Source organism: Myxine glutinosa, chromosome 7 (genome assembly GCF_964187855.1).
Source record: "Myxine glutinosa chromosome 7, kmMyxGlut1.1, whole genome shotgun sequence".
NCBI lineage: Eukaryota > Metazoa > Chordata > Myxini > Myxiniformes > Myxinidae > Myxine > Myxine glutinosa.
Genome location: NC_136267.1, coordinates 35,685,670 through 35,698,469, shown reverse-complemented (window position 1 = coordinate 35,698,469; position 12,800 = coordinate 35,685,670). Strand labels below are relative to the sequence as shown.

Here is a 12,800-nt window from a genome sequence, read left to right as displayed (position 1 = left end):
TACCATATTGTTGTTTTATTTAGCAGCACAGAGGGAAAGAAAATAAAAATAAATGAAAATGCTGTAAAAATGAAAATACTGTGGTAACTATGAAAGTTTACATATTGTGGTAATTATCGCTTCCTTTCCCGCCAAATTTAGTCATGATCGTTGTGGTATTTTATTGTCGATTAAATTTTGATCAATTCACTTTTGCAATTGTTTTTTAGTTTATACTTTCATCTTTGCAATCGTACATTTGATCCATTAATTGCGATTGGTGCTGCAGTAAGATCGTGGTGTCTCAGCGCGTTTTTCGCAGCCCACACTGGTTTTTCCATTTGGCTTTCTCCTTTTTTTTGATCGAGTTGCGTAATTTAACTCATGTAAACTACTTTTTACAGAAAACGAAAGCTGCTTGGTGTATATTACGTCTGAAACGCTCTTTGATTAAAAAAATTATCGACGTTTACTCTTAATTTCGATTTCGCTAACCCCCGTTGGTTCGTGTGTGAATCGTGAGGTGAGGGTTCGGGCCTGGTGCGGGTGTACTCTGGCTGTGTGCAAACGTTATTCCCAGGCGCGTGCTCTGCCTGAGGTAGTGTAGGGTGTACGCTGCAGTGCGCGCACTCTGCTCCTCACGGTGTGTCTGCGCAGTCGCGCGGAGACTGGTGTCAACACGGTGAAGTCCCGCGCGTGCAAAACTCTGACTTCACTGCGAACCGGACGTCGCTTGCCGGGCTATGGCCAAGCAGTTTAAGCCCGGAGACCTTATATTCGCGAAGATGAAGGGTTACCCTCACTGGCCTGCCCGGGTAAGAACAAAAACAATAATTAATAATAAATACGACCATTACGATAAATATGATTTTGCATTGATGTATCGAGCTTATTGGAAGAATGCAACGAAGTGTCACGAATGTTTAAATTATGGATTTGAGGTGATGGCAAATGGATGAGAAAGATTGAAGAAGAAACTTTGAGTGAGTGAGTGAGTGAGTGGATGTCGTGATATTTACACAAGGAAGTTTGAAATGTGAAGAGATGTATGGAAAATGCAACATTGGATCAGTTTGCATGTACTGAGTATTAGACACGAAGTAATTATATTAAGTGTATATATATATATATATATATATTTTTTGAAGGCTCCAGTCACGGGCTATATAGTCCTCATCGAGGCGAAGCCTTAAATAAAATAACTGCATTGATAAATGTGAGGAAAGGGAAATAAAAGAGAGAGGATGTAAAGGTGAGGAGTGAAAATGAGTATGAAAAGTGTGCGATGTTTATTTGCGAGAAAGAGAGATTAAAGCTAGCCCGGAAGTTGTAGTCCGAACGGTAGTACGACCTGAGTGGTTGCTGTCGCCAACCTACAAGTACTACCTAAACAAAAGTGGGTTGTAGATGACTGTGTGTGGCTTTGCAGTTACGGAAGGTTGGATTACAGAGAAACAAGCGACAGATCGGATTAGACACGAGTTGTATATTGAATTAATATCACGGACATATTCCCATTGAGAGGATATAACGCTGCGCTCACAAGGTTCTCCATTTTATTTCGTCCAATAATGTGATGTGCATGATTTGCAGGAGTCTCCTCCCATAATTGTAAGGGACACATTCTCTCGTGTCACGTTTGCTCTGTGTACCGTGGTGAGGAGGATTTCCAATAATTCATTTTTAATTCGAATGTTTTTTTACCTCCCCCACCAAAGGTGGATGGAGGTTATGTTTTCACCCCTGTCTGTCCGTTTGTTTGTTTGTGAACAAAAACGTTGTGGACGGATTCGGACAAAATTTAGCAGAGATGTAGCGTATATGACAAGGACGAAATGATTAGATTTTGGTGAAGATCCGGATTCGTATCCGGCTAGTATAATTTTTAAAGTGATTCTTCACCATTGGGAGATGGGGCCAAAAATGATACATAGCAGGATATCTCAAAAAATTGTGGACGGATGATTTTGATTTAATGTGATTATGTATTGTGATTTTCTGGTCTATTCTAGGATACAACAACAACAACAACAACAACAACAACATGCATTTTAAGGCCATTTTCCCTGCTAGAGCGGGGGTGAGCATTGCGGTCTATTCTAGGATACAAAACGTAAACTGTTCACAAGGCTCTCATATATTGCTCAACTCAATGATGAACTCAGTATGCTCTGTTCTGAGTGCCGTTCTAGTTTTAAGATAGCAATTTTAGTCGTTTTCCAGAAAAAAGGGTCAGCCTCCCCGACAAGCCCACAATCCAATGATGTCCATATCTTTTGTCAGAATACCATATGACCTTGACCTTCAACATTGTGGGATAGAGTGTAAATAAAGAAAAGGTATCTCCCCATCTAGAATCCATCCATAAAACATAACATCATGAAAACGGAGGAAAATTATTCAAGTTATGATCGAAAGGGTGTTTTTTCTTTATTAGCTCACAATCTGAAAAAGGTAGGCCAAGGACATGGATCAAATATCAGGTGCACAACTTCAGGACAGGTACACTATTATGATGCAAGATCATATTGGAATGCAAAGCAGTCTTTGAGATCCCGAATTGGCAAAATGGAGTGTTGAAATAGAAAACGCGTCATTTTTATTCGGACCGCCATTTGACCTTAACCTTTAACCTGGATAGTGGATGGGTATGATGTAAATCGAGCGTAAATGTTAAAATTTCTTTAATTGCGTTGTGACCTTAAACATTTGGTCAAGGCCAAAAAAATGGTCAACCCCACATATTTTTATTCCCATTATTGTTGTAAAATTTTGTTCCGAAAGTCCCAGGTTGCTCCAAGATACAGCTTTCGACATTGGCAAAAAAGGTAGGGAAAAAACCCCCAAAAACCTAAATGGTGGTTTAGTCTTAGGGGTTTAAGAAACTCTGAGGCTGCATTAAAATTGGGGGGTACTAATTGTAGAAACAAACCCCACAACATGCTAATGAGTGAGACATTTAATGACACCAACACGGGTAGACATTAAATAAAGCAGCTGACTTTAAATGAAAGACTGATGCGATAAAAAAAAACTTTATAGGAATTAAAAAACAAAACAAAATGTTAAAATACCGATTTTTCCATGTATAAGGCGATACTTTGTTTTCTTGGAAGCCCAGGCCTCAACTTGGACCTACTGAATGCCGTTCTATTTCTGACTATTTGCTAACTAACGTAGTTTATTTAGCTTCACCTTGTACCCTAAATCAAATCAACTCATCTATGAATGAAGAAGACGACGACTCCTTTTGCATCTTCAGATACACATGGCTGCCGAAGCAGTTTCCTGGGTTATTGGGCACAATCCTGAACTGGTCGCCTATGACTCATTCATCCCAGTAAGCTGGTGCTCATTTTGCTGACCTCGGAAGGATGACAGGCTGAGTCAACTCACCTAGTGTTAATTCAAGAGTAGACAGGGGCTCAAACTCAGGACCCTAAGTTCTCAAGCCAGCCACCTTAACCGTTAAGCCAACACCAGGCTTATCTCTATCTATGAATGAAGGAAACAAAAATGGGAAAATGAGCCAATTCGACTTGTGCTACACATAGACTAGTAGGCCAAAAAATACAGTGTTGTGGATTAAAAGATCCTGCCAAAAAAGTAAACACAAGAAAAAGGGGGAGTGGTGTGGCTCCAAACCGTGGAAGTGTGGGGCGGCGATGGTGTTGCACAGGTTATAGGTATTTGTAAGAGCCCGCAATGCAGAAGCAAAGAGGAGATACAGGGCTGATGAAGCACATAGCGAAGGTGGATGATGTCAGATGAAGCTGCTCCATAAACGGAATTACAGTGAACGGAGGCCTGGAGCAGCAATGACAAATGTGTGGCACAATCACCTGGATGTCTGATGGACGAATGTCTGGAGTGTCGGCGCAATGGAACCACCGCCGATTTTGCAGCGCAGCCGGGTGGGGTAAGGACGACAGGACCCTTTTATCCTTCACCTGAAGGCTTGCTAGCTGTCACTGACGCAGACTCGGGTTTCAAAGTCCCAAAATATCATGGAGTTGTGCAAAAAAACACTCCAGGGGAAAGCAGTAAATTGACCGTTATGTTGTGCCATTTGTGCAGGCACAGGTATCAGCAACGTGTGTACATTCGCTCTATTTGGTTTTGATGGACATGTGCCGCAAAAAGTGTTTGAAAAGAAGTTTAAAAAATACTTAAATGTTTAAATGGACGTCAGATTACATACAGTGGGATGAGAGAAATTGTAAGCGTGTGCGTTTTACAGATGAATCGAAATTCAAATTGTTTGGCAACAATCAATGACCGTTTGTTCAGCAACGGATGACTTCTTTTTTTTTTGTATACAGAATCGAGGCTCTTGTAAGAGCCAACACATTGAACATGCAGACATGCACAGACACACAAAACAAGCAATGAAGGGAGCGGGAGGGAGGGGGGGGGGGGGGCAACCCGCAAGCACAACAACAAAAGACAACAGGGATGTCGGTAGATCTGTGGAAGGTTCTGATCCTTTCAATGACCTGATCTAACATATAATATCATGCATGTTCTGATCCTTTCAATGACCTGAACTAACATGTTATAATGTCATTCATATTCTGATCCTTTCAATGACTTGATCTCACATGTTATAATGTCATGTATGATCTGATCCTTTCATTTGCCTGATCTAACATATAATATCATGCATGTTCTGATCCTTTCAATGACCTGATCTAACATGTTATAATGTCATGCATGTTCTGATCCTTTCAATGACCTGATCTAACATATTATAATGTCATGCATGTTCTGATCCTTTCAAAGACCTGATCTCACGTTATAATGTCATGCATGATCTGATCCTTTCATTGGCCTGATCGAACATGTTTTATGTCATGTATGTTCTGATCCTTTCAATGACCTGATCTCACATGTTATAATGTCATGCACAGTCTGATCCTTTCAATGTCCTGATCCAACATATTGCAATATCATGCATGTTCTGATCCTTTCAATGACCTGATCTAACATATAATATCATACATGTTCTGATCCTTTCAATGACCTCATCTGACATGTTATAATGTCATGCATGGTCTGATCCTGTCAATGACCTGATCTAACATTGTAATGTTATGCATGTCCTGATCCTTTCAATGACCTGATCTAACGTATTGCAATATCATGCATGTTCTGATCCTTTCAATGACCTCATCTAACATATAATATCATGCATGTTCTGACCCCTTCAATGACCTGATCTTACATATAATATCGTGCACGTTCTGATCCTTTCAATGACCTCATCTAACATATAATATCATGCATGTTCTGATCCCTTCAATGACCTGATCTTACATATAATATCGTGCACGTTCTGATCCTTTCAATGACCTGATAACATTTACCATATAATATACAATGTCAGTTTGTGTTTGTGTGTTTATACAGATGTCTGTCCCCCTTCATAACATTGGGTTCTGTAGACCAACCTTTTAACACGAATGTGTTCACCACGGTCTACTTTTTGAGGATAAAACAAACTTGAAAAACATTTTACATGAAAGAGTAATTATGTCTCTTTTGGAAATGTAGACGGTGGCTTGCAAACTGAGCCTCAAAGGCGGTGTACAAAAGCGTTTTTTTAAATAACAAATATAAGGCGCAAGGAGGTGAAATTCGCTGCACGTGATGTGCAACATGCACAGAGTAAAACGAATGTTCATTTACATCCGTAGGATGTCTAATAAATAGAGAAGATATGAGCACATCTGGCACTAGTCCGAGGCTTCAGACTTTGGCATGTTCACGAGGCTGCACCGTCAAATAAACTGTTCCAACCCGTAATTGTTGACGGGCTTTTTACTAGTTGATAAAAAGTGAAATCTCTAATGCATTGTCTCAAGTTTACCTGGTGGAAAACATTGACTTAAAACTGATGATGTGCAAATGGAAATCACACTTGTATAAATTGTTCCACACCAGTCGCATCCAATTGAGGGGGCAGTCATGAATTCAGCCACCACCATAACAGAACCATGAACCATGCAGGACCATGTATGTTTTTACCCCAAGCACGCGAAGCAAAATTCTGGGTTAAGCAATTGATTCACTTTGTCTGTCTATAAGCGTGAGTTTTTTTTATAATCGAAAACAATTTTATTTCAATTGAATGTTACATTTTTAACACGCTGCATCAAGTCGCTGCATCAAATAAGGTGGGGAAAAAGTCGCTGCATCAACAGTGTTAAACATCCGAAAAAGTTTTTCTTCTGCCTCGTTTAAAATCTTTATTTTATTTCATTTGAATTATAGTGCCTTCAGAAAGTATTCACGCCCCTTGACTTGTTCACTTTGTTGTTACAGCTTGAATTTAAAATGGATTAAATTTCATTTTTTTTGTCAGCGATCTACACAAAATACCCCATAATGACAAAGTGAAGACATGTTTTTAGAAACTTTTACAAATTTCTTGAAAATGAAATACAGAAATATCTAATTTACATTAACTAGCAACGGTACCCGCCCTATGGGCGGGGTTTCAATTGGGAGGCCCAAATGAAAAGGCAAAATATCAGAAATTGAAGGCTTTAAAATTTTTAAAAACGATTTATAATATGCTGCAAAGCCGCAATGAGCCGGCGAAACCAAAGCCTCTTGCCACTATTTTACCCATCACTATGGCATCAGTAAGTTAGGTAGTTGGTAGTAGGTAGGTGTAGTAGGTACCGTACCTGGTAAGACTTGGTAAAAGAGAAGAGCAGACAGTCCTCCCCAATACCTACATACAATAAATGTCACAAGAGGCTTCAGGAAGTAACTATACGATGTGCTAGCTCAGGGCCTATTTTAAGGAATTTTATAAGCTTTTTTGAAATATTTTTTCAAATGCTCGAATCTCATTGGTTTCCCGGTGCTTGGTGAAGATTTTCGTTGAAGATAACCAGGGCCCGTGTGGGCCCGGGCAACGAGGTTGGTCTTAAAGTATTTTAATTACAAATTAGAGGTGCATAAGAATGTGAATCAAACAAAGACGGGTGAAACAAACTCGTATTGAAGTTTTTCGCAATTTTTTATGCATACTTCCGCATCCGCAAGATGGTGGCCTCCATGGAGCGATTTGGTGCATCAAAGCTTCGAAATTCTCAAAGGATCCAGCAAAATCTGGCTTTTCAACATAATACGTACGCGTTCATTCACAACACCGGCTTCGCCGGCTATAAACATCCGTTAAATCATATCACACGCAAATCATCAAAATCTAAACAGTATTTGTCGAATTTCAATAAAAGTCACGTCATTGTTCATATTGGTAAATATTATTCCATCCTGTTTCAAATTTGGGCAATGGGCTCTCCAATATTCGATGCGTTCACGGTTTGAATTAGGTAACATAACGATTGTGACGATGTTGTGACGATGTTTGTGTTCACGGTAGTGTTTGACATGACGGTGTGAACGTAATTTCGTAATGTTTTTCGTTTTTATTTTCGTAATCGTTAAATGAACGTTTTATGTTTAATGAACGTTTAATGAGCGTAAGAATGAGCGTAATGATCATTAAATGAATGAATGAATGAATGTAATGAATAATTCAATGCGAAGCGAAAGATCCTCAGAGCTTTCACAATCGCTATGTAGTTTGTACTCCCGATACGTGCTTCCTTCATTGTAAAAACTACCAAGTCAACAGTTAAAAGGATTTTGAGCCGATCGGTGTTACGGCCTTGGCAAGATCAATGGAGACAGCGATCTGTTACCTTATACACCGCCCAAATAGCTATGTGGAATTCTCTCATGGAGAGATTAAACCCACGTCATTTGAACTTTGGCCGAGGTCATTATTTACTTTAAATGATGTTTATATACGAATCAAAAAGAAGATAATTGGTTTTGGGTCATCCTTTCTGCATATCTCGTGGGATTGTGAGTTGGAGAGATGACCGTGATGGCGGGGACGGGGTTGGCATTTTCTCAAGCAGGGATTGAGGTGTATAAAAGTGTCCTTATAAAAGTGTCCATGTCCTTATAAAAGGTCTTTGTCCGAGGTCGCTGAGTCCAATCGGTGCAGCCGATCGTTGCAGCTGTGCAGCGATCGGTGCAGCCGTTTGTGTGGTACCCCGGAAAATAACGTTATGTGGGAGTCCAAACCAGAAAATGCTGGAGGCCAAAGCTGAAATTGGAAAAACAATATAGCCTATTTTACTCCAGGGGGTCCCAGGATTACCCACCCAAAATATAGTTGCGATCGATTCAGCCGTTTTCGCGGTACCTGCGAACGGACGGACGGACAGACGGACAGACGGACAGACGGACATTTGGTGAATTATAGTAAGATATAAAGCCCACCAAGTCAATACTTCGTAGAAGCGCCCTTGGCAATGATTACAGCTTCGAGTCTTCTTAGATATGTCTGTATCAGCTTTGCACATCTGGATTTGGGGAGTTTCTCCCATTCTTCCATACAGATTTGCTCAAGCTCTGCCAAGTTGGATGGGGAGCGTCAGTGAACAGCAATCTTAAAGATTGTCCACAGATTCTCAATGGGATTCAAGTCTGGGCTTTGGCTGGGCCACTCAAGGACTTTCATGTTTTTTATTTTGAAGCTATTCCAGTGTTGCATCGGGTGTATGCTTGGGCTCATTGTCCTGCAGGAATATCAATATATGGCCACAGCCTAAGGTCCTTTGCACACCGAATCAGGTTGTCGACAAGGATTTGCTTGTATTTGGCTCCATTCATTGTTTCCTCTGTCCATACAAGTCTCCCAATCCCTGATGCTGAAAGGCATCCCCATAGCATGATGCTGCCACCGCCATGCTTCATGGGAGGGATGGTGTTAGATGGGTGATTAGGTGTGTTCGGTTTTTGCCAGACGTAGCACTTTTCATTAAGGCAGAAGAGTTCAATTTTTGTCTTATCATGAATCGAGACCACAGGATCTTTTGCTTCGTGCTGTCAGAGTCTTTCATGGGCCTTTTTGCAAACTCCAGGCTTGCTGTCATCGGCCTTTTTCTCAGGAGTGGCTTACGACTGGCCACTCTCCCATCAAACTGAAATTTGTGAAGTGCTGCAGAGATTGTTGTCCCTCCGGCAGGTTCTTCAATCTCAACCAAGGAACTCTGTACTTCTGTCAGAGTGGTTACTAGGTTCCTGCTCACCTTCCTGACCAAGGTCCTTCTTGCTCACCTACACACTTTGGTGGGACGGCCATCTCTTGGAAGGGTCTGGGTTGTTCCATATTCTTTCTATTTCTTGATGTTGGAGCTCACTGTGCTCTTGGGAACTTACAACACTAGAAATTGTTTTATACCCTTCCCCTGATTTATGCTTCCTCACAATTCTATCTCAGAGTTCTATGGACAGTTCCTTGGACTTCATGGTGTAGAGTATCTGCTCTGACATGCACAGTCAACTGTGGGACCTTGTATAGAAAGGTGTGTTTCTTTCTAAATCATGTCCATTCAATTTAGGTGGTCACAGTTGGACCCCAATGAAGTTGGAGACATTTCAAGGATGATTAAAGGAAATTGGATGCAACTGAGCTCAATTTGGAGTATCAAAGCAAAAGGGCTGAATACCTATTGACTCAAGAAATTTAAACTATTTATTTTTAATTGATTTGCAAAAAATTCGAAAAAAAATTCCACTTTGACATTATGGGGTATTATGTATAGATCAATGGCAAGAAAATTTCAATTTACTCCATTTTACCATCTTTTTACCAGTTTTACCATCTCCCTTGCCCACATTTCTTCTTCCACAACCTCGAGCCAAGTCTTTCTCGGTCTTACCCGTCCTCTACTACCTTCTACATTCATTTCCATCACTCTTCTCAACCAGTCACTGTCATCCTTCCTCAACACATGACCAAACCATCTCAACCTGTTTCTCTTCACAGCATTCATCACAGGCTCTATTCCCATCATCTTTCGCAATTCATCATTTGTATTCCTCTCTCTCAACGATAACTCCACACATCCACCGACCATTCGCATTTCCACCCTCTCCATCCTTCGTTGCTGCTCTAAGTTCATTACCCATGTCTCGCTCCCATAAATCATAACACTTCTCACACATGCAGCATACACCTTTCCCTTCAGCTTCAACGACACTCCCCTCCTCGTCAGCACGCCACTCAGTTCCCGAAACTTCTTCCATGTACATCTCACTCCAGAAACCGTTGCCGAGTCTGATCCACATTCTCCATTCAGCATGTCTCCGAGATAGCAAAATGGTTTCACACCTTCCAGCTTCACGCCGTCTCCAAGATCCAACTCAACATTTCCTCCATCTGCAGCTCCCTCTGTGCACACCTTACACTTGAATGTAGCTGCCACACTGGTTAATGACCCTCTCAGACCACTGCATTTTTGATGAACCCATTCAGCGCACATTGTACATTGAATGGAGTTCACTCTGACACCCTTCCTGCACACAGCACACGGCCACTTCCCAGTTCTTTCCACCTCACCACATGATTTACCACCTGCCGTCACCTTCGTCTTTCCGATATTCACCTTCAGACCTTTTGCCTCCATACATTCCTTCCACTTGTTCATCTTCTCCTTCAGTCCATCCATACTCTCCGCAATCAACACCAGATCATCTGCATACAACAACTCCCACGGTAAACCCTCCTTTACGTTCCGAGCCAGCACCTCCATCACAGCAACAAGTAATAGTGGACTTAGTACCGACCCCTGATGCATCCCACCTGCACCTCAAACTAACCACTGTTCCCGTCCTTCGTCCTTACAGCTGTGCGCGCTCTCTCGTACATTGCCATCACTACTCTGATCAACCATTCCTCCACTCCCAACTTCCTCAATGCCCATGTCACTACTTCGCGTGGAACCCGATCGAATGCTTTCTCCAGATCAACAAACCCAAGAAACAACTTCTTCCTCTTCTCCATGTACTTCTCCTGCAACTTTCTTTCAATAAAAAGCACGTCCTGTTGTTCCTCTTCCTGGCATAAATCTAAACTGCATTTCGTCGATCTTCACTTTCTTCCTTATCCTTTTCTCCAACACCCTTTCCAATACCTTCATTCCATGCTCCATTAACCTTATCGCTCAATACGAGCCACAGTCCAGAGGGTCACCTTTTCCCTTGTATAGAGTGCCGAGGGTCTTTGGTGCCCAATCCACTGGAATGCGGCCTTCTTTCACCTCCAGATTACAGATCTCTGTCATTCTCTTCACACCCTTACTTCCCGCTGCCTTCAACATATCTCCCACAACTCCCGTCGACCCTCCCACTTTTCTACTCTTCATTGCTTTTATCGCTTCCTCAACTTCCTTCTCGGTTATCTTCTCTGCCGGTCCTAAAACTGGGTTACTCTCTATGTTGCCATCCCATTCATTCTCTGCATTCAACAGCATTTCCATATATCTCTTCCATCTTCCTTTAATTCCATCTGGGTCCACAATGATTTGTCCTACTTCATCCTTCAAGCAACCCATCACATCGCACCTCTCTTTCGTTATCGGCTTTGCAATCCTGAATACCGCTCTCTGACCCTCTTCCGAATCCAAGCGTTCTCCGAACATTTTCCTATTTGCCTCCTGCGCCTTTGCTACCTCTTTCTTTGCAGCCTTCTTGGCTGCCTTATAACTTTCATGCTCTGCCTCTTTTGCCCCCGTACTTTTCGCCTTCTGCCACTCCTTGAACTTCTTCCTCTTCTCGTCAATCTTCTTTCCAACTTCATCATCCCACCACGTTTCCGAGTGTCTTGGTGGTCCTTTTGTCCATCCACATACCTCACCAATGGCTCTCAACAGACTATCTTTCATTGACATCCAACCACTTTCAAGCTTAACTACATCATGCTCTGTCATACTCAGCCTCTCTTTTAATGCCTCTCTCACTCTCACCTCTTTCAACCTCCACACCTTTATTCTTGGTTGGTACTTCACCCGCCGAGCTCTCCTCGCACCTTTCACCCTTATGGCACAGACAACCAAGTGCTGCTGTGAAGCAGCCTCCTCCCCCTGGATCAACTTTGTGTCCCGGAGGTGCCCCCTATCTCGCCTATGTACCATCAGGTAGTCAACGGTTGTCGTTGACCCACCTGACGTGTATGTAACAAGCTTATTACCACTTTCTGGAACTGAGTATTACAAATCAACAAACCAGCTCCATCAGCAAACTCCAAAATCCTTTCACCTTCTCCATTCCTCACACCATATCCGTAACCCCCATGAACTCCCTCAAAACCATCTATACTCCTTCCCACATGTCCATTTAGGTCTCGTCCGACCACAACAACTTCCTCATCTTTCACGTTTTCCATCAGCTTCTCTGTTGCACACCAGAATGTGTCCTCTTCATCGCTCCGACCGACCTGCAGAGCATATCCCGAGATGACGTTCACTAAGAGCTTTCCAATCGTCATTCTCACCTGAACTTAAAAAAAAGATAACTTAAAAAAACAGTGTGTTCTGAACTTACAATATTGTATGTCGCTGTCTGCTGCAATTGATTAAATAAAATAATATAATAATAATAATAACTTCATTTGGTTCCTTATTGAAGACATTTAAGCCTATTCCAAGAGTGCTGCTTAAATCAGTGGGATACTTGGGCTTGCTTCTGAGAAACAATCGGATCAAGTGAAGCCGAGGTGGGATGGGTGAAAGGCCGACTCGCAGAGTAGCATTCAAAGATGCTTTGTGTTTACTCCTAGTTGTTGATTTTGTGCCAATCACAATTGAAATCCCTGACTCACAGGTATGTGGTCGTGAAAGGCAACATAACTTGATTGCCCGTACCGACTGAACCCCCTGGCACTGTAAATCCAAACTTAATGTATTCGGGGTCGTATTTTCTAACGATGCGTTTCAACTCGTGAAGTCTCA

General features: G+C 41.9%; 1 protein-coding gene across 1 annotated transcript in view; it reads left to right on the top strand.

Moving 5' to 3' along the window:
* Positions 1–366: 366 nt before the first annotated feature.
* Positions 367–12,800, top strand: part of LOC137412501 (uncharacterized) — a 163,080-nt gene continuing 150,646 nt past the window's right edge. Inside the window, exon 1 of the mRNA XM_068097815.2 lies at positions 367–794. Within this exon, the coding sequence (XP_067953916.1) occupies positions 723–794 (72 nt within the window). The 5' untranslated portion in view covers positions 367–722. The remainder of the gene's footprint in view (positions 795–12,800) is intronic.